General features: G+C 37.3%; 1 protein-coding gene and 1 non-coding gene across 2 annotated transcripts; both read right to left on the reverse strand.

The window, feature by feature from the left end:
* Positions 1-8,219: 8,219 nt before the first annotated feature.
* LOC141672491 (uncharacterized) lies at positions 8,220-10,558 on the reverse strand. The gene is made up of 4 exons (XM_074479108.1): positions 10,375-10,558; positions 10,092-10,279; positions 9,793-9,955; positions 8,220-8,856 (listed from the first exon to the last, which is right to left on the reverse strand). Exons 1-4 carry the CDS (start codon positions 10,453-10,455, stop codon positions 8,635-8,637), a joined length of 654 nt encoding a protein of 217 aa, XP_074335209.1. The 5' UTR covers positions 10,456-10,558; the 3' UTR covers positions 8,220-8,634.
* Positions 10,559-16,382: 5,824 nt separating this feature from the next.
* LOC141675551 (small nucleolar RNA R71) lies at positions 16,383-16,489 on the reverse strand. The gene has a single exon (XR_012556198.1). It is a non-coding gene; the product is annotated as a small nucleolar RNA R71 (small nucleolar RNA).
* Positions 16,490-22,085: the final 5,596 nt, after the last annotated feature.

Raw genomic sequence — 22,085 nt, forward strand, 5'->3', positions numbered from 1 at the left:
ATTGACAATACATTGACTGGTCCAAAAAGATCCATGTGTAGCAGTTGTAATGGTTCATCAATTGCTGATTCAAGCTTCTTAATGAATGATGCTCTCTTTTGCTTTCCTTTCTAACAAGCATCACACAGTCCATCCCTTGAGACTTCCACTAGAGGCATTCCTCTAACTATGTCATTTTTGACTAGATCATTCATTGTCTTGAAATTCAAATGGGACAGTTTCTTGTGCCATAGCCAACTTTCATCTGGACTTGCTTTGCTGAAAAGTCAAGTGCATCTGTAGAGTTGAAGTCAGCCAAGTACACATTCCCTTTTTTAACTCCAGTTAGAACCACTTTGTTTTCCTTCTTACTTATGACAACACAGGCTTCAGAATTGAAGGAAACAGTATTCCCTCTGTCACATAGTTGACTGATGCTCAATAGATTGTGTTTGAGACCATCAACTAATGCAACTTCATCAATGATGACATTTTCTTTTGAAATTAAGCCATATCCCATAGTGAACCCTTTGTTTTCATCTCCAAAGGTTATGCTAGGGCCAACTCTCTCCTTGAACTCTATGAGCAGGGTGAAATCTCTTATCATGTGTCTTGAACAACCACTATCCAAGTACCATAGATTCCTTCTTTTTCCCTGCACACAACAAAATCAAATCAAGTTAATTTTGGTACCCAAGTTTCCTTGGGTTCAGCCTTGTTAGTCTTTTTCCTAGACTTCATACCTCCTGCATCTTTTGACTTAGGTAAGTTTTGGGTCAACCTTGGTCTCAGATGTAGTTGGTTGAAGTGTAGGGTTAGTCACAGAATCATTTAGCACATTTGGTTGAATTTGATAAGGCATAGATTGTGCAAACATATTATTCCACATAGGCATGTTATATGGCATTTGAGGCATACTGAATGCAGCAAAATAAGGATTATTAACATATGGCATGTTTGCAAAATGTGCATGAGGATTGTTGAGACATAATAGGCATAGCATGCAGAGGTGACATAGACATGTTAGGCATGGAAGGAGTTAAAGGCATGAGAGCATTCTTAACAGACTTGCAGTTAGCAGATAGATGATTAACACTTTTACAATGCACACAACTTTTTCTAGGAGCATACTTATCAGGTGTGTAATTGTTGTGTTTGTTAATCCCTACCTTCCCATTTCTATTAGATTTCCTTTTAATTTCCTTTTTATCCTCAACCATCTTAAGCCTATTTTTCAACTGATCTAAAGTCATGTGTCCTATATTCACCTTACTGGCATCTTTGGATGTGCTAGCTTCTTTTTTGACAAAGTTCTTGGAAGTTGAACCAAACTTCTTATTGAGATTTTTCAAATTGTTCTTTTTAGAATCACTTGCCTATTTTAATTGATGAGCCTTCAACAGATGCTCCTTTTCTTCCTTCAACGGATAACTTTCATCATCCGTTGATTCCACATCCGTTGACAATCCATCAATTAATTCTACTTCCTATTTATTTTTCTTCCAGGCATTCTCACAGAGTGATTCAATTCCCTGAACCTTGACATTCTGAGCACTAACATCCCTAGATGTTTTCCAGGCCTTGATTACATCTTGCTCACGTTCTAATTGTTTAGAAAGAATTTTTATTTTCTTAACAGATTCTTCTAGTTCACTCTCAACAGATAAGCATTTGATTTTAATCTTTTTAAGCTCAATTACCTTACCCTCTAACACAGCATTCCTATCACTTAAAAACAAATTATTCTCTTTAATTCTTGTATTGTCTTTAGCTAGTGATTTAAGAGAAACACGCAAATGATATAATTCATTGGACATATCATTTATAACTTCATTGCATTCAATTTTGGAAAGCTGAGAGAGGTCAGTAGTAATTACCTGGTTGCTTGATGAACTAGTTTCATTTTCATCAGAATTAGCCATCAGTGTTAGGTTGACATATTCCATATCATCATCTTCATTTGCTCCATCAGCTGCCCAGTCATCCTGAGTCAGAAAAGCTCTTTCCTTTTGTTTGAGCAGATCGAAATATTTCTTTTTGTAATCCACTTGCTCAAATTTCTTCTTTTCAGAAGTTGGCTTTCTGCACTCATTTGCAAAGTGCCCACTTATGCCACAGTTATAACATTTGAACTTAGATTTGTCCACCATTTTCTTGTTTGGCTTAGTGAATCTAGCATTTTTCTTGAATTTCATCTTTGCAAACCTCCTGGACAGAAAAGCCAGATGTTCGTCAACATCATCAGAGTCATCTTGACTGGAACTATCTTCAACCTCAGCTACTTGCTCCTTTCCCTTGCTTGATTCTGATTTGCTTGTGCCAATTTTGAGACTTGGCATTGTCTTTTCTTCATTCCTGGCTTCAGTCTTCTCATTGTCAGCTACAAGTGCAACTGATCCACCTTTTCTCTTTCCCTTTTCCAACAGCTCATCTTGCTCCATCTCAAGTTCATAGGTCTTCAAAATTCCATATAATCTCTCAAGTGTGAAGTCCTTATAATCTTGAGAATTCCTTAGTGAAACAGTCATAGGTTTCCATTCCTTTGGTAGAGACCTCAGAAATTTTAAGTTGGAATCCTTGACTTGGTACACTCTGCCATACAGCTTCAATCCATTCAACAGTTTCTGAAATCTATTGAAGGTGTCATTCAGTGATTCTCCTTCTTCAAAATGAAAGTATTCATACTGTTGAATGAGAAGCTGCATTTTGTTTTCTCTAACTTGTTCAGTACCTTCACAGATAAGTTGCACAGTATCCCAAATTTCCTTAGCAGTTTGGTTGTTAATGACATTATCAAACATATCTTGATCTAGGCCATTAAACAGAATGTTCATGGCCTTCTTGTCCTTGTGAACCTCTTCAATATCTTCATTAGTCCATTCTGCTTTTGGCTTGGGAATAGACTGTCCAACAGCAACTGTGGCAGTTGCAGCTGTGGCTACCTTGTGAGGGATGTGAGGACCATTTTCAATGCAGTTGATGTAGCTTTCATCTTGAGAGAGAAGATGTAGATGCATCTTCACTTTCCAGTGATGATAATTATCTCTTTCCAGGATTGGAATCTTTACACCAATATCCTTCTTACTCATGATGTTAGTAGAATAGATCTTTAAACTCTTTGTAAGTTAAGAGCTTGCTCTGATACCAATTGTATTTCCCAAGGAACTAACAATGAGATTTACAGAAGGGGGTTGAATGTAAATCTCAAAACTTTTTCAAGTTTTGAGCAGTTTCAAAGGCTAAGTGTTTTGATGAACAGTTGTGTGTGAATTGCTTTGAGCAGGTGCAGACAGATATATATTCAAGACACAAATGTAAAGAACACAAAGGCTTTAAAAACTTTTGTGGTGGATTTGTTGTTCCACCAGAGATGTGTATTTCAGAAAATCTGTGATTCAAAAGAATTGATCACAGCTGCGTCCTAGTACAAACTAGATGATTTTCTCTCTATGTTTTTCTAAACAGCTCTGGAAAATTCACTATCTAATTACTAGCTGCAACTTGGTTTATATATCACCAAGATTACTAGTGAAGATAAAAGCACAAAATACAATTAAAAAGATTCTTCACATGTTTCTTCTTCATTTGTCTATCCAATGCAATCTAGGATAATCTGTGAATCTTTGAATACTTCCTTGTTTGCACCAGAATGGAAATGCTGCATTTTCTTGATTCCTCTAAGAGGCTACCACATTCCAATTGTCTCTGTCAACCCATGTGCCTCTGTCAGCTTATGAATTGTCACTGTCATCTGCTATTGAACTTAGCATCCATTGAAGCTTTCATCCGTTGATGGCTTTATCCGTTGATGCTTTATCAGTTGAAGTTTTATCCGTTGATGTATTAGCAGTTGAAGCTTTATCCGTTGATGCACTCATCCGTTGATGGATGTTATCCGCTGAAGCTTTAGAGACATCCGTTGAAGCTTTGTTTCTCATCCGTTGAAGGCCTTTGATCTATCAGTTGATACTACATCATTTATACAAAATTACAAGGCATAAAATATTTACAATTAGCCCTCCTATTTGCATATCCACTAGTAGTCAACATGACTTATAATTTTCCACAACATCTAAGAATTATAGCTTAAATACAGAAACTGAAATGTGCTGCAATACTAAACTTATCTCTAAGTAAAGCTACTCCATCAACGGATAACCAGAGTGGTCTTATCCGTTGAGGCTACAAACACTAGATTTCTACTTAAGTGTTTTGTTTAACTTATCATCAAAAGTTTATAGGTTTTTCTATTTTTGAATTTCATATGATGTAATCAAGCTCTAGTAGTATTTAGATATGTGCATCAAAGTTATAGGAAAAAACTCCTTTCTTTCTATATTAGTTGTCCAGTTTGACGCAGTTTGATTTTTACGCGTATTTTAAGGTATCTTGATTGAATATCTCCGTTAATTAGTTTTTAAATTTTTTCATGTAAATAAAAATTTAAATCTCAAACTTTTATTCAAAAAAAATTGAAAAATAATTAACGGAAATATGTGGTCATGAGACCTTAAAATACGCTTAAAAGTTAAAATGGACTATTAATTCAGAATGGAGGAAACAACCGTTTATGTGGCGAAAGCAGTACAATGTCTCGAAGGACAACAATATCCAAATGGTTCATGGAGAGTAATGCTATTAGATAAGTATACAAGTAGGCAGGGCACAAAAGAAAGACCAATTTACACAAACTTCGACAGGCTACCTAGGTATTTGTTTTTTTGTATGGAACATATTGCGCAAAGGCGTTCCATAAGTGTTCCATTTTGCTTTCAAGTCAGACATACAATATTAAAAAGTCTTGAATCATGCCCAAGCGAGGTAATTGTTCAGACTGAGATGTTTGGTACCAAATTTTGGCAACAGTAGAATTCATAAGTTATGCAAATGAATCATAACTAATAAGGCCATTACATGGAAACTAGTTTTAGGTTTTGAATTTATTGTTTGAGTGCTGAATATATACAAATGCAAGTTCTGATCATCACAAAGTAACCATCATTATAAAGACGATCATTGATGTTCACACCAATATATATAGACCTTAAGTTTCCCCTCCAAAAAAATTTGATAAATGTTTTTTTAATTCTCTTTGCTTATCTTGATGCTCTTTTAACAGAAGTTCATACCATTGGCGGATAATCGGACAAATATAGTATAAACATCTTGGGCTATGTTTGGCCTTATCCGTGGTGGACAAGAAAGTACTATTTATAAGGGTGGTACCAAGTGAAATCTATATATATCAAGATTTAAAGTTTAAATTCAATATAATTATGTTATTTCAAGATGCATGCTTATGCTAAAACTGATTACTATTTTTCTTTAATTTCTTATTAAACTGACCAGGCCCAGAGAGATCCAACCCCACTACACAAAGCAGCAAAATTGTTAATTAATGCAAAACTGGAAAATGGATATTTTCCTCAATAGGTAAGATCAAGTTGTCTCTTGTCCTTTTTTTCCCTCCAGTTTGGTAGTTCCAGTCCCAGCATTAAATGTGTAACTACAGAAGAGCATGCTTATCATCACATAGTTTTTTCCTCTTTTTAGGAAGCACATCGGTGCGTATAGGGAGATCTTCCTTGAATTGATCTTCATTCATCCGTGTTTTCACAATCAACATCCTAAGATCTTTATCATCTAATTGCTTACCCAAACGGGCTTTTATACGAAAAGATAAAGATTCTTCTTGATTTTTTCCGATTTTCAAGTTGTTGGATTGAACCATCTTGGATTCATCATCAATTGATTTCTCTTTGGAGTGATATTTTCGAGGGCGATGTTGACTTTCGTCGCCCTCGCTCAGACCTAAGCTTTTCCTGAAGTCCTTTAAAGAATCTTCCATCCGATGAAGTTATTCCAATAAACCATCATTGTTGAAGCATAACGGTAGCTGTCCATCCTCATGTTGCTTAAAGCATGCGTCATCCTGCCGTTTGAGGCGCTCATCATCATGTCGCTTGAAGCAATCATTAATTTATCATTTAGGGCGTTCATCATCATGTCGCTTAAAGCGATCATTAGTCTGACGTTTAAGGCGCTCATCATCATGTCGCTTAAAGCGATTGTTAGTCTGCCGTTTAAGACGTTCATTATCATGTCGCTTAAAGCGATCATCATCCTGTTGCTTAAAGTATCCATCTCCATTTAGATTGAAGCGTCCATTTCCATGTTGCTTGAAGTGTTCACATTCATTAGAGTTGTAGCCATTTTTGTGAGAGTTTCCATCATTGCTAGACATCTTTTCCTCCTAAGATTCGATTTGATTCAAACCCCTCCTTCTAGCGCCAATTTGTTAACGGAGAAATTTGGTTAACAAAGATTTGAGATTCGTAGCCGGAATCAAGATCTGCAGCGGTGGTCAGTGATCAGGGAAATGACCAGAGTGCGTTGATTTGTGCTTAAGAAACGGTTGAGATTGCTAGGGTTTATGTTTGACTTCTCAGAGCTCTAAAACACCTCCCCTCATAATGTGCCTACGTACCTCTTTTTATAGAGGATCAAGCCGGACGTAGTTCTTGGGAAAAAAGAAACCTAGATGGACTTGGCTTCTCATTCCGCAACCCAATAGGAGTTTTCGAACCAACTTCCTATTATAACTCGAACAATGATTTATTTTAGGAGTGCCCAGCGATGCGACCTAGTCACCAAGGCCCAAGGCTCGGTAACGACTTCGGAACTTCACTGATAAGGAAACTCCCTGGCCGAAGGATATGCCATCCACTATCGTTATCTTCGTCGATCGTAACTGCAGGTATAGCCATGACTTACCGCAAATGTTCAAGCGCATTCTTTCCCCCGATGTGAATAACCCACTAGATTACAAGACAAGTGATCCCAAGTGTATAAGTGCAAAGTGCAAGATAACCCCAAAGTCTCCCGGCGAGGGCAATCCAACGAATGCAGAGACAGGGCTCCCAAAGCACACACTAAGTGTTTACGACCGTTCCCCTACGAGCACAACTCGCAAGACTACAGAACAACTCCCGGAGGCCCCTTTCCCTTTTTCGGGCGCGCATTAAGAAGGTTGGAGTCCTCCGGAGGCTCCTCGTATGCTTAGAGCACGCCCTAGGCATATGAGGTCCCTTCGGGACTCCTCCTCTTTACTTGTACTCTTTTAATGTTTCACTTACTTCCCATTTTAGTTGTGGGAGCAACATATTTGCTAATCCTTCCTAGTCATTTCACTTGTATTGCGGAACGGCCACCCTGTGAGGCCATAGAGCACGGGGCACGCCCTAGGGGGGTTCGGGGTCATTTCCCCGGAGCCCGGATCATTCTTTATTCCTTGATTATTTCATTCTTTCTCCCTTGATTATTTAATTCTTTCTCCCTTGGCTTGAACTCATTGTTTATAGACTCTTTATCAATACTTGTTCTTCGTTGTCGTCTTTTACTATGGCAACCGTCGTAGCATCATCATAGCGGTCGTCGTAGCATCGTCATAGCGGTCGTCGTAGCATCATGGTCGTCACACACCTCTTTCACTGTGGTTGTTGTAATCTTCCGTTGTGATGGTCGTCGTTACACCATCATGTAAAACTTCACCAATCGTCATCATACCTCCTCGTTGTCAATAGTCATCGTAAGCGACTTCCGGATAGCTCTATAGAGCGCGCCGTAGGCTTCGGAGACACGTTCTTCGAAACTCGTCCATCTTCTTACTCAGCGGTAATCCGACCCATTTACTTAAAGACCCGATAAAGTAGCCATTACGATTTTATGGTATAAAAAACTATCCAGATTCCAGAATATAGAGATTCTAGAATATAGAAACATATATCCAATATGCTCACTTGCAGAGTACCGTAAATATATTTGGAGTCGAATTAAATATTATGATTATAAGATCTACTTGTAATTATTCCAGAAACATATCTTTCTAAATAATCTGCACATCAATTTTTTCATAATCGATCAAGAAGTCGATAAGAATGTGGTGAAAGCTTGTTTTTGGGAATGATTTTGACATGAATAAATAATTTTGTATACTAAATACCACCCATTTTCTAGTTATAAAATTTGATAACTATACCGAAATGGATATCCACTTCTGCTCATTTCACCATTGATCCCCAAGTACAACCTTTCAAACATATTTACCAATTACCATATGCAAATCTAGAGACACAGCCTTAACTTTGTAATGTCAATATACTGGATAATTAAAATAGATTGAGGCTGTTCTTGTTATAGGCATCTTATTTCACAAACAGAAGATGTAGTAAAATAACCTATAAGTTCCTTCCAACGAATTCTCTTGCTCATATCTATTGGACGAGGTCCTTTTCCACCACACTTAAAACACTGAAATCCAGATAGGCCACAGCAGTAATCTCAACACACAAAAACACTGGGTTATTTATATTACAGGAAAACTGCAAACTGAAAATGCATGTATAAACAAATGAAACAACATACTCACCCTCAACTGAACTAATCATAAAAGTTTAATCCATAGTTTTGAGCCATCGCAAAAAAGGTCAATTTTTTATCCAGTAGGAGGTACACAACTTGTTTACTAATCAACATGACATGCCTATGACAGTTTCTATGTGGCAAAGTTAACAAATAGGCTATGAGTAATCCCACAATTTGTGTCGAGAAGAATCCACTCCTAATACTTTGAGTTTACGGTATGAAACATCTTGTTTATGAGGACTGAGTAATTTTCTTTCCTGCTTGACTTTGGGTCATCAGTATACTCTGAAGTTGCTTCTGTAGTTGTGCTCTTATTTGATAACTGGATGCCAACCTACAACTCAAATTCTCTTTCTCAGCTAGAAGTTTGGATTTTCTTATCTCAGCTGCAGCTAACTCAAAATCATTGGAGCACCCAATGTTGCCTTGAAGTTTCACAAAGCTCGACTTGAGCTGAAAGTTGCATTATATAAGGATGAGGATACTAAAATGAATAAGCTTATTGTGGTCAACAAATATCAAATGAAGCCCATTTACATTTCAAATAGAAATATACTTGCAATATAAATAGCATACTAAAAAGCGTAATCAAGGTTGCACAGCCTCTTATCATCCCTGTGGCCTTTTAACAAATATTGAAGCTAAATTAGGTAGTGCATTATCCTATTTAGGTCCCAGGATAATCTTGGAGTCTGTCCATACTCCATAGTCTATCCATCAGGTTCTATAATTCCGACATCATCCCATTTAGCCAATGGAGTGAAGATATTTTCCATTTACTTCAAAATCTTCAGAACCATAGAATTACCACCAACTGACCATACAAAACATACATCTCAACACACATCTCATTACTGTTGACCCTGTGGCCTTCTTCCATTACAAAAATCCTCCTAGAACTAATTTGACTTAATTTATTAACATATTCAATCAAATCATTTTTACAGACTATCAAAATCATTACACAGTAAAAGACAGAAAGAAGCACACACTAAATTTAAATAAGGCTTCTTCTACCCCAGACAGAAATTCAGAAGTAAAACTGTTTGGCAGCTTTCATCCACATTTCGACAACAAGCATCTACATCTACACAATCAGTTCTGTTTGCCTACACTTAACGAACCTAAGCCTACTCTTCAAATAACAAAAACATCAACTCACACAATACGGTACGGTTTACTCCATAGTACTATGTCTATATAACATCCGTTTTACTAGCTTTTAGATACGGTCAGAACAATCTTATAACATCATATACAACAAATCACTCGATCAAAACTTACAAAAACTTTAAATCAACAAAACCGTAATAGAACAAGCAATCACAATTGACCAAACATCACATTTCAATAAACTTACAATATAGCTAAAATGTCATTCTAACAGACCTGTTCCGCCTGATTCCTAAGTTCCTGCACCTCCTTTCTACTTTGATCAGCAAACTTCTCCACTTCCGCTTTAAAACCCTCCATTTCCTTCAATTCAGAAGCAAAATACCTCTCCTTCTCTCTTTCCAACTCCTCCAGCTCCTGGACCTCACTCTTCAAAACCCTAGTTTTCGACAAAATGAATATTTAAACAAAATAAATTCAATCAGTACATCTCAACTAACAACTACACTATAACAATGTACTACGCTCATTACGAGAAACAGCTAAATCGATAAATACAAAACAACAAAAACAACCTGAATTTTTGCGAAACCTCTGTATATTCGGAATCGAGGAGATCAATTCGAGACTTCAGCGACGAAATAACGAAATGCTTAGAAGCAATCTGTTGTTGGAGATTCAAACACCGATGATCGGCTAATTTAATTGAAGAAATTTTGGAAGCTAACACTTGAGATTTGGTGAATTGAAGTTCCTTTTCAGCCTGATGATAATGTATATATGTACTTGCATCACTTAATAGTAAGATTAAAATGTTATATGTGATATAAATATAGATAGAAGGAGTTGAGATGAGACCCGGAGGAGAGAGAGACGTTGAATTCTACAGAGCTCCATTTGTTCTAATCTTTCTTTGAATCCTGTTGGGAGAAGCGCCATTGTATCCTACAGAGAAATGAGAGTGAGTTTGAATTTTTGAGGGAGTTATAAATTGGTACCAACCTGTATTTATGCCAACAGGTCCCCCGGATGCCGCGTGAAATAAAATTTTGGATTTTGAATCAAAGTCGGGCATGTAACCGAGCCGAGTCCAATACCACATATGATTTTGAATTTGAATTCAATCAAAAAATTTCAATTTTAAGTTGGATACTCGTCATGTAAAAAATGATAGTAAGAGTTAGAGTATCTCCAACGGGATGCATCGATTAAGCTAATAATCTATATGACAGTATCATATATATATATATATATATTAGAGCAAGAGTGCCCTAAACTCATGTCTTAGACTAGAATTTAAGTCATTTTGCTTAAATGAGTGCTCCAACAATGTCTTAGTGGTGGACATTTATCAAATGCCTCATTTTTAGGCATCACTAAACATGCCTTATTTAATTTATATCAATAAAAAATTATTTCCCTCTCTTTTTACATATCTTTTCTCTCTCAATCTTTTCTTTTCCCTCCAATTGTAATTCAAATATAATATTATAGTAATAATAGGGGCATATTGTTGGAGTTATTATGCAAAAATCATGTCTTAAATCACTAGAACATCATATTTTATTATATTTATAAATTGTTGGACTTGCTCTTAGCTAAAAAAAGTATCCCTCCAACCTAACACCTGTTAGCAAAATTTTTACATATCTTCTATACCGTCCTGTAGCCATTAGCTAAAAGATCCACGTCACCCTTTCTGCTGCCGACTAATTTAAACATCTCTCTACCTAATTTAAACCTAAACTCATTGATACATATATATATTTATATTATTTAAAACATATGCTTTAAAACTCTTATTTTATATTTAATATATGTAACTTTAATACTTATTTAAAACATATGCTTTAAAACTCTTATTTTATATTTAATATATGTAACTTTAATACTTATTTTAAAAATTCTAATATTATATTATAATAAACTATGCTTCACTTATAATTTTTATATATTTGTAAATAATGTTTCTATATATTAATTTTATTATACTTATAATTGTAATAAATTTTTATTTTATAATATTTACTTTAAAACATTTACTAAATATAAAAAAAATAAAAATATCGTTATTAAATATTTTGATTTAAATAAATGTTTTATTTTAAGTTGTATTGAATATAATTAGCTTAAATTTATTTTAATTGTATATTTAAAATTAAAAATAAAATAATATTCCGGATATATCTAATGAATACAGCTAACATCATCACTGGAGCATAATCTCTTACAGGTTCAACAAAATTTTAGTTAATCTTAGCTAACAAATTTACCTAATACCCTTGAAGATGCTCTTCGGCTCTGAAAATGAGTATATAAATAGATCCGAAAATTTCATACATTTGCAATTATCTTTTTATGCATACAACAGTAAAATATAAGATTACGAAAATATACAATCCCGATTAACTGTCATGTTTGGAATTAAAAAGACGACACAAAATTATACAATTTGATTAATTAAAAAATGATAATATTATATATCAATCTATACTATACTATATTATAATACACGAAATATGCCCGCACGGGAGGAGAAACTATCGTTTAGGCTGGTTAAAGAGAGGATAACTATCCTCTTGGTCACAGGTTCGAATCCCACGGGAGGAGAATTTATGATTATGCCTCCTGAGTCCCAGCCTGTCGCTAAATGCGATTTACTTTGGTTTATCTTGGTTCACATGCTATTGCGTGAGCCCGTAGGGTTTACCCAGTGCGCACCCGAAGGGTAGCGGCTGCGGGTTACCTACGATAAAAAAAATAGACGAAATATTAAAAGTTTGGTAGTTGATCGGTCAGTACTTGCTAAAATTATTTAATTATTATAATTTTAATTGGTCGGTTGATCGGCCAGTCAATTTTAATTTTAATTACAATTGATATTGAAGTCATCTCCCTCTATCAATTTAAATTCTATTTAATATCGAACTCTATACCAATATAATTAATTTTAAAGTCAACTTTTTCTCCAATTTAAATTCTATTTCATATCATTTTTTATATTATTCTAATTAATATTTTCGGCTAAAATAAATTTAAGCAAAATAAATTAACAGAATTTGGTTGATATACGGTGCCTCGATTTAAGATAAATAATAAAAATTATTGATCCGACTAAAAAAATTATATTATTAAATAAAGATAAACAAAATAATATATATTATTCATCCATGAAAAAATATATTATACAATTGATCGAACTAACACAAAATTAAATTAGAATACAATTCGACCAACTAAAAAATAAAATCATTAATACTAATTACCCGGGCTAACATAAAATTATCTTATAGATCCAAACTAAAAAAATTTAAAAATAAATTAAAAATAATTAGTTGTATTTGGTCGGTGTAATGGGCCTCGGGTTAAAATTAAAAAAATATAAATCATTGTCCGGGATAAATCAAATTAATATCAGATTAAGAATAATTTATATCCTATAAATCTGAATTAAATATTAACTTTTAATTAAAATTTAATTATTAATTAAACAATATATTTCAATTAGTAATATTGTCTTTTTCAAATTGCTCTTATAGTTAATCGATTAAGTAATAACTTGCTAAAATATATCTTTTAAGATCCCAACATAATGAAAATATTGTATTTTTACTCTAAAAAAATAATAAACTCGCTATAGTAATTTTTTTTCTCGGGTACCAAGGCTATTACTTTAAATATGTTTAGATGTTCTAAAAAAACTATGAACATAATATATATCAATATAATTATCTTGAAGTCATATCATTTAAAATTTTAAATGAAAAAAATTAAAAATTTTAAAAAAATTATACAAAATTTAAAATGATCTGTACGATCCGTGCATCACACGGGTTTTAGACTAGTATGTTATAATAATACAATTTATACTACTTCATTTACTTCGCCCCAATTTAGTGGACTTTTTCGAATAAATAACGTGTATTAAGGAAAACTTTGAAAAACAACTATTATCAATTAACCAATCTTGATAATGTTACCCCCATACTATTTTTTCCTAAAAAAACTAGAGCAGTTAAAGTTAGACTTAACTGCACGAAAATGGCCTCAGTTATAATTTTTTGCATAAAACTGGCTGAATTTTAATAATAGGCACCTGCATGACGCTTCTTTAACTTTTTATCACGTGATTGCATTCCGTAAGTTTCATCTAACGGACGTTAAATCATAAGGGTAAATTAGGAAATGCCTATTTTTAACTGCTATTATCCTCATATACAGTGTATCTCTGAAATCACCAGAGATTTTTAGCAACATGAATCCGAGTATCACTGAAATCCAAAGTCCCAGATGAGGTTGAGAAAACGCAGCTGGAGCCACCCCGCTGAGTAAGAAAGCACAACAAACTGCAACCAAAACACTTGCACAACAATCTTCCGGTATCACATCACCAACATGGGAGTTTAATGACTTGCTACATTTCTCAGATTTTGATTCCTCTGACAAGATAAACATATGATGTATTTTCTTAAGTGTTTACAAATCCAGAGTCTTGTATTTTATAACATATTTGCCCTCGGTGCACTTGTTTTAGAAAAACAAACATAATTCACATTTCGTTTCACAAACTTTGCGGAAAGAACAACTGGATTTTGGAGAGATGGACTGGTTCACGGGCATTGGTGCTTTTGGTGAACAAGTTGCTCAGAAAGCCTAAGCAGCAGCTGAAGTTCCTCAACTTTCATCATATCAATTGAGCAATAGCAACTCATACTATCCAACCAAGTACTACATGCTGATAAGTGGCATTTTATACCACTTAGAATGTCTTAAAATGGCTTAAATTGGTGTCTTGAAATCAAGTATTTTGTGTATTTGATGCGTTTTTCTAGTGTTTATGCATTTCAGGGTAATAGTTGCATTTCGGGGGAGGAATCATCAAGAATAAGCCTTGGCATGTGTTCACCATTGCGAGAGGAAAGGAATGGGCAGATTACGGCGAAGAAACGGAGCAAGCTTGGAATTTTTCCAGTAGGGTCCTGCGTGCCCACGCAGCAATGCTGAGCGGCCGCGCAGCAGCCTGCGTGCCCGCGCAGAAATGCTGAGCGGCCGCGCAAGGTCGGGGAAAAAGCTGAATTATTTTTGACTTCTACTTCTGTGTGGCTTCCAACTTCTATGTAATCTGAGTTTTATGAGACTATTATATAGGTAGATTTGAGACGTTTTTCACAGAGAGTATTAAGGAGATTATGTTTTAGATTGTGTTTTACGCAAGAAGCGAAGGAGATAAGGAAGAAGACCGATTTAGCACACCACAACGAAGAGGAAGCATATATTCTTGTGATTCTTGTTTCGTTGTAACGTTGGATGCTAGTTTTCTTGCTTTGACTTATTTACTCTTGTGACGTACTCTGTTTTAATATAATTAGTGTAGTTATTATTTTCTTGTGTTTGTTTGTCATGATTTCATATGAACCCATGATGGCGATAAGTTCTATTATGGGCTAATCGTGATCATGGGGTTGCAACAGATTTATTATGGAATTCTTTAGTTAATTGTTTAATACTTTAGTGTGTGATGATTGCATGATATCTAGTATTGGTTGTGCGTATTCGTCTTATGTGCGTCGCGAACATATAAGATAGGGTGTTAATCTCTTGTGAAGCGACGGTGGATCTTGAGATTTAGAACTTGCCATGCTAGCATAGGTTCACGTACGTTGTGCATGATTAGTGGGTAACTCTAACAGTTTTATTTGCCCTATGTAATCAAAAGGGATAACTTGTGCTTAAATCGTTGTGTTGTCAATTTCTGTAAACATATAGGAACTCAACATAATTGATGACTATTCAACTTCTATCTTAATTGTGGATGCTTGGTAGAATGGTATTAGTACAATGAAAGTTGGCTTTTATCAGTTTCGTGTTATTCGATTAATATCATCATTGTCGCATGCTAAAGGTAATAACAATGGCTATAGAAGGAAGTAATAATGAAGTTGTGATCTCATGAGTGTTTTATTATCGATAATTTGAAGTGTTAGTTAAGTGGTTAATTAAGTAGTTCATCATAGTTAATATTTAATCAACAATTTTAAGTGTTATTATCTTAACATTGAGTAGTAATCATACATTGGTGAGTGAGTTTAATTAGACAATAATTTAGTCTGAGTCTCTGAGGGAATGAACTAGAAAGTATTCTATATTACTTGCGAACGCGTATACTTGCGTGAATATTAGTGCGTGTTTTCGCCCTAACAAGTTTTTGGCGCCGCTGCCGGGGACTCGGCGTATTTGTTTAGTTTATGTACTTACCATCATTGGTCATTAGGACTCAGTGATTAGGACGTAGTAGTTACTTACTCTTTTTGGTTGTGTTTCAGGTACTTTAGCAAGCGTTTATGCAAACTCGTTCTCGTGCTCGCAAGAGGACTTTAGATACAGCTGAGGAGACAGACGAAGTTCTTGATATTCCGGAGAAGTTAGATTTTGAGGATTCGGATTCAGGAACTGAGCAGAAAGAACCAGTAAACATGGGAGATCGTATTGTTCAAGCTGATCCAGCTCTTATGGATTTTTCTCGGCCTAAAATTGATGACATTCAGTCAAGCATCCTTCATCCGGCTATTCAAGCTAACACCTTTGAAATCAAGCCGGGCACTATTCAGATGGTGCAGAAATCTGTTTCTTTTGGAGGAGCGGCAACTGAAGACCCCAACATGCACATAAGAAATTTTGTCGAGATCTGCAGCACTTTTAAGTATAATGGCGTGACTGATGAGGCTATCAAGTTGAGGCTTTTCCCTTTCTCACTGAGGGATAAGGCTAAAGACTGGTTACATTCTGAACCAGCTGGGTCCATCACTACATGGCAAGATCTTGCGCAAAAGTTTCTGGTGAAGTTTTATCCAATGGCAAAGACTGCTGCTATGAGGAGTGCTCTTACTCAGTTTGCGCAGCAACCTACAGAATCTATGTGCGAGGCTTGGGAACGCTACAAGGAAATGTTGAGAAAATGTCCACATCATGGAATGCCGGATTGGATGGTGATCACTGGTTTTTATAATGGTTTGGGGGCCCAATCTCGGCCCATGCTCGATGCAGCAGCTGGAGGAGCCTTATGGGCTAAAAGCTATACTGAGGCGTATAATCTTATAGAGACGATGGTTGCAAATGAGCATCAAAACCCAACTCAGAGGATGACGTCAGGCAAGGTAGCAGGTATTCTGGAAGTTGATGCAGCCACCGCTATTGCAGCCCAGCTCCAAGCGCTATCAATGAAGGTTGATTCTCTGGCTACATATGGAGTTAATCAAATAGCTATGGTTTGTGAGCTTTGTGCAGGTTCTCATGCTACGGATCAGTGTTCTCTTATCAACGAATCAGTTCAGTATGTGAATAATTATCAGCGACAACAGCAGCCTGTGCCAGCGACCTATCATCCTAATAACAGAAATCATCCAAATTTCAGCTGGGGGAATAATCAGAATGCTATTCAGCCACCATATCAGCAAGGAGTGAGTAAACAGTTTAACCCACCTGGATTCCAGCAACCACAACAGTATGCTACAAGGCAATCATATCCTCAACAGGGAAGTGCAGTTGCACCTACTAGTGCTGATTTTGAGGAACTAAAGCTGTTGTGCAAGAGTCAGGCGGTTTCTATCAAGACCTTGGAAAATCAAATCGGTCAATTAGCCAATACAGTGCTCAATCGTCAACCTGGCACTCTTCCCAGTGACACGGAAGTACCAGGCAGGAAGGAAGCTAAAGAGCAAGTCAAGGCTATTACCTTAAGGTCTGGAAAAGTAGCTGATGCTGAAAAGGCAAAAGAAGTCGAAGCTGAAGTTAGAGATGAAGAATCTAAGCAAAAGGAGAAAGCGGCGGAACCAAGGAAGATTACTGTTGAACACACTCTGCCTGAGGCTAATACAGGGGAGAAACAGCTCTATCCTCCATCACCTTTTCCTAAGAGATTGCAGCAACAAAAGCTGGATAGACAGTTTGGGAAGTTTCTGGAGGTGTTCAAGAAACTTCACATCAATATACCTTTCGCTGAGGCTTTGGAACAAATGCCTAGTTATGCGAAGTTTATGAAGACTATTCTTTCCAGGAAGGTGAAACTGGATGACCTTGAAACCGTTGCTCTCACGGAAGAATGCAGCGCTGTTCTGCAGTAAAAGTTACCGCCAAAACTGAAAGATCCAGGAAGCTTCACCATTCCTTGCACCATTGGCAATCTAACTTTTGACAAGTGCCTTTGTGATTTGGGAGCAAGTATTAATCTGATGCCGTTGTCGATCTTTAAAAAGCTGGATATGCCTGATCCAAAACCCACATACATGTCGCTACAATTGGCGGACCGTTCCATTACTTACCCAAGGGGCATAGTTGAGGATGTGCTCGTCAAGGTGGATAAGCTCTTCTTTCCAGCAGATTTTGTTATTCTGGATTTTGAGGAAGATAAGAAGATTCCCATAATCTTGGGAAGGCCTTTCTTGGCTACTGGTCGTACCTTGATAGATGTGCAAAAAGGTGAACTTACTATGCGGGTCCAAGATCAGGATGTGACCTTCAATGTATTCAAGGCAATGAAATTCCCTACAGAAGATGAGGAGTGCTTAAAAGTGGATGTGATTGATACTGCGGTTACTTCGGAACTCGATCACATGCTAATGTCTGATGCATTGGAAAAGGCCTTATTGGGGGATTTTGACAGCGATGATGAAGATAGCAATGAGCAATTACAATATCTGAACGCTTCTCCATGGAAGCGAAAGCTGGACATACCATTTGAATCTCTTGGTACTTCTGACCTTAAGAATGCTGAAGGGAAGCTCAAACCATCAATAGAGGAAGCACCTACCTTGGAGCTCAAACCATTATCTGAACACTTGAGGTATGCTTTTTTAGGTGATTCATCTACGTTACCTGTTATTATTTCAGCTGACCTTTCAGGTAGTGAGGAAGACAAGCTCTTAAGGATTTTGAGAGAATTCAAATCGGCTATAGGATGGACCATAGCAGATATGAAGGGGATAAGTCCTTCATATTGTATGCATAAAATTCTGTTAGAGGAAGGTAGTAAGCCAACTGTGGAACAGCAGCGAAGACTGAACCCGATCATGAAGGAGGTGGTAAAGAAAAAAATTCTGAAATGGCTAGATGCAGGCATCATTTATCCTATTTCTGACAGCTCGTGGGTGAGCCCCGTACAATGTGTACCTAAGAAAGGAGGTATCACTGTGGTCGCAAATGAAAAGAATGAGCTCATCCCTACTCGAACAGTTACAGGATGGAGAGTATGCATGGATTATAGGAAATTGAACAAAGCCACAAGGAAGGATCACTTTCCTCTTCCATTTATTGATCAAATGCTTGACAGATTGGCGGGACATGAGTATTTTTGTCTTCTGGATGGTTATTCCGGGTATAATCAGATTTGTATCGCACCAGAGGATCAGGAAAAGACTACCTTCACTTGTCCATTTGGCACATTTGCTTTTCACAGAGTTTCGTTTGGGTTATGTGGCGCCCCGGCCACCTTTTAGAGATGTATGATGGCTATATTCTCTGACATGATTGGAAATAACGTCGAAGTGTTCATGGATGACTTCTCCGTCTTTGGACACTCATATGATGAATGTTTGAATAATCTGCGCGCCGTACTCAAAAGATGCGTGGAAACTAATTTGGTGCTTAATTGGGAGAAATGTCATTTTATGGTGCGTGAAGGCATTATCCTTGGGCATAAGGTCTCTAGCAAGGGTCTGGAGGTGGACAAGGCCAAGGTGGGAGTCATTGAAAATCTTCCCCCACCCAATTCTGTGAAAGGAATCCGTAGTTTTCTTGGTCATGCGGGTTTTTATCGGCGATTCATCAAGGACTTCTCAAAGATATCTAAGCCGTTGTGCAATTTGCTTGAGAAAGATGTGCCTTTCAAATTTGATGATGAATGTTTGGCAGCATTCGAGACTCTCAAGAAGAGTTTGATCACTGCACCAGTTATTACAGCACCAGATTGGACAGAACCATTTGAGATGATGTGTGATGCGAGTGATTATGCGGTAGGTGCAGTTCTGGGACAGCGCAAGAAAAATATCTTCCATGTGGTCTACTATGCGAGTAAGACTTTAAATGGGGCCCAATTGAACTACACCACTACTGAGAAGGAGCTTTTGGCTATAGTCTTTGGCTTTGAGAAATTTCGATCTTATCTGCTTGGTACGAAAGTAACAGTATTCACTGATCATGCAGCTATTCGCTATCTGGTTTCTAAGAAGGATTCGAAGCCGAGACTCATCCATTGGGTGCTTTTACTTCAGGAATTTGAGTTAGAGATCAAAGATAGAAAAGGTACGGAGAATCAAGTAGCTGACCATCTCTCTAGGTTGGAGAATCCCGATTCTACTTCACAAGATATGACGTTAATCAATGAATCTTTTCCGGATGAGCAGTTGTTTGCAATTCAGGAGGAAGAACCATGGTTTGCAGATATTGTAAACTATCTCGTCAGCAATATAATGCCTCTTAATTTGACATCCGCTCAAAAGAAGAAGTTTCTGCATGAGGTGAAGTGGTATATGTGGGATGAACCATATTTGTTTAGACAGGGAGCTGACCAGATCATCAGGAGATGTATCCCGTTCTGTGAGACGGAGGGGATATTACGAGACTGCCATTCCACGGTTTATGGTGGACACTATGGAGGTGAGAAGACGGCAGCTCGTATTCTGCAAGCAGGTTTTTTCTGGCCTACTTTGTTCAAGGATGCTCATCAGTTTGTTTTAAGGTGTGATCGTTGCCAAAGAGTGGGAAATTTGTCAAGGAAGGATGAGATGCCATTAAATGTGATGCTTGAAGTCGAGGTCTTTGATGTGTGGGGAATCGATTTCATGGGACCTTTTATCGCGTCTTGCAATAATCAGTACATCTTGCTGGCAGTCGATTATGTCTCAAAATGGGTCGAAGTTAAAGCTTTACCGACAAATGATGCAAAGGTAGTGCTAAATTTTCTTCATAAGCAAATTTTCACAAGGTTTGGAACACCTCGGGTAATCATAAGTGATGAAGGATCGCATTTTTGCAACCGTAAGTTCACTTCTATGATGCAGCGTTATAATGTGAATCATCGAGTAGCTACTGCCTATCATCCGCAAACAAATGGTCAAGCGGAAGTGTCTAACAGAGAGATAAAGCGCATTCTAGAGAAGGTTGTTTGTCCGTCAAGGAAAGATTGGTCTTTAAAGCTCGATGAAGCTGTTTGGGCTTACAGAACAGCATACAAAACTCCACTAGGGATGTCACCGTTTCAGTTGGTGTACGGTAAGGGATGTCATCTACCAGCGGAGCTTGAGCATAAGGCCTACTGGGCATTGAAGAAATTGAACCTGGATTTAGATGCAGCTGGTAAGAAAAGAATGCTTCAGCTTAATGAACTTGATGAATTTCGACTTCAAGCGTACGAGAATAACAAAATGTATAAGGAAAAGGTGAAGAGGTGGCACGATAGGAAGCTATATCCTAAGTTATTTGTGCCAGGGCAACAAGTTCTTTTATTCAACTCTTGGCTCCGACTTTTTCCTGGGAAGTTGAAATCAAGGTGGTCTGGACCTTTTATTGTCAAAACTGTGTTTCCACATGGAGCGGTGGCAATTTTTGAGAATGATTCGGACCAAGCATTCAAGGTTAACGGTCAGCGGTTGAAGCACTACTATGGGGACATGGAAAATCGAGAGGTGGTTAGTGCCATTTTGTTGACTACTTGAGAAAGGTACGGAATGTCAAGCTAATGACGAAAAAGAAGCGCTGCGTGGGAGGCAACCCATGAATTGTTGTTACAGGAACCCTTAGAAGTTAATAACCTATCCAAAAACACAAAAAAATCAGAAAACAGGGGCTGAAAAAAAAAAATTCCAGAGACCCTCTGCGCGCCCGCGCAGCTATGCTGAGCGGCCGCGCAGCTTGCTGCGCGCCCACGCAGAAATGCTGAGCGGCCGCGCAGGGGTCGAGTTCCAGAAAATTTTTACAGTTCAGAAAAAAAAAAACAAACAAAAACATAAAAACAGTTTTAGCCCATAAACCCACGAATTGTCCCCACTACCCCATCATTTTAACCCTTAATTCCCAAACCCTAATCTAATCCACACCCTATATATACATACACCTATCCTACATATCTCCCACAAAACTTCCTACACTTAAACCCTCTCACAAACATCAAAAATCAGTTCTTACACACTTCTATTCACGAATCAATGGCACCCAAGAGAGCACGCACTATTGACAGCAGCAGCACAGTTCCTACTGCTGATTCATCGAGGGGCACTGCTGCAAGGCCTCGGTTAACTGACAGAGCTGCGGAGGAGGAGTACACTAGGCTGTTGGGGAAGCCGATTCTGAAGGAGAGGGGGTTTTTACCATCAGGGAGGGATGGTGAGTTGTTGCCCATGATTGCAGAGAAGGGGTGGATAGCTTTTTGTGAGTCACCCGAAGCAGTATCGATGAGCGTTGTTCGCGAGTTCTACGCGAACGCGAAGGCTGGAAAGAATGGGTTTTATGTAGTCCGTGGGCTGACGGTTGATTATCATCCTGCGGCGATTCGCCGTGTGATTGGACAGCGAGAGAGG

The sequence above is a fragment of the Apium graveolens genome, chromosome 7 (genome assembly GCF_009905375.1).
Source record: "Apium graveolens cultivar Ventura chromosome 7, ASM990537v1, whole genome shotgun sequence".
Taxonomy (NCBI): Eukaryota; Viridiplantae; Streptophyta; class Magnoliopsida; order Apiales; family Apiaceae; genus Apium; species Apium graveolens.

What these genes read in the sequence shown, in the direction of transcription:
- LOC141672491 (XM_074479108.1), bottom strand. Translation starts at nt 10,455, where the DNA reads ATGGCGCTTCTCCCAACAGGATTCAAAGAAAGATTAGAACAAATGGAG. An exon ending in AACGTCTCTCTCTCCTCCGG is followed by an intron (nt 10,280 to 10,374) that starts GTCTCATCTCAA and finishes CATTATCATCAG; the next exon opens with GCTGAAAAGGAACTTCAATT. An exon ending in GAGGTTTCGCAAAAATTCAG is followed by an intron (nt 9,956 to 10,091) that starts GTTGTTTTTGTT and finishes GTCGAAAACTAG; the next exon opens with GGTTTTGAAGAGTGAGGTCC.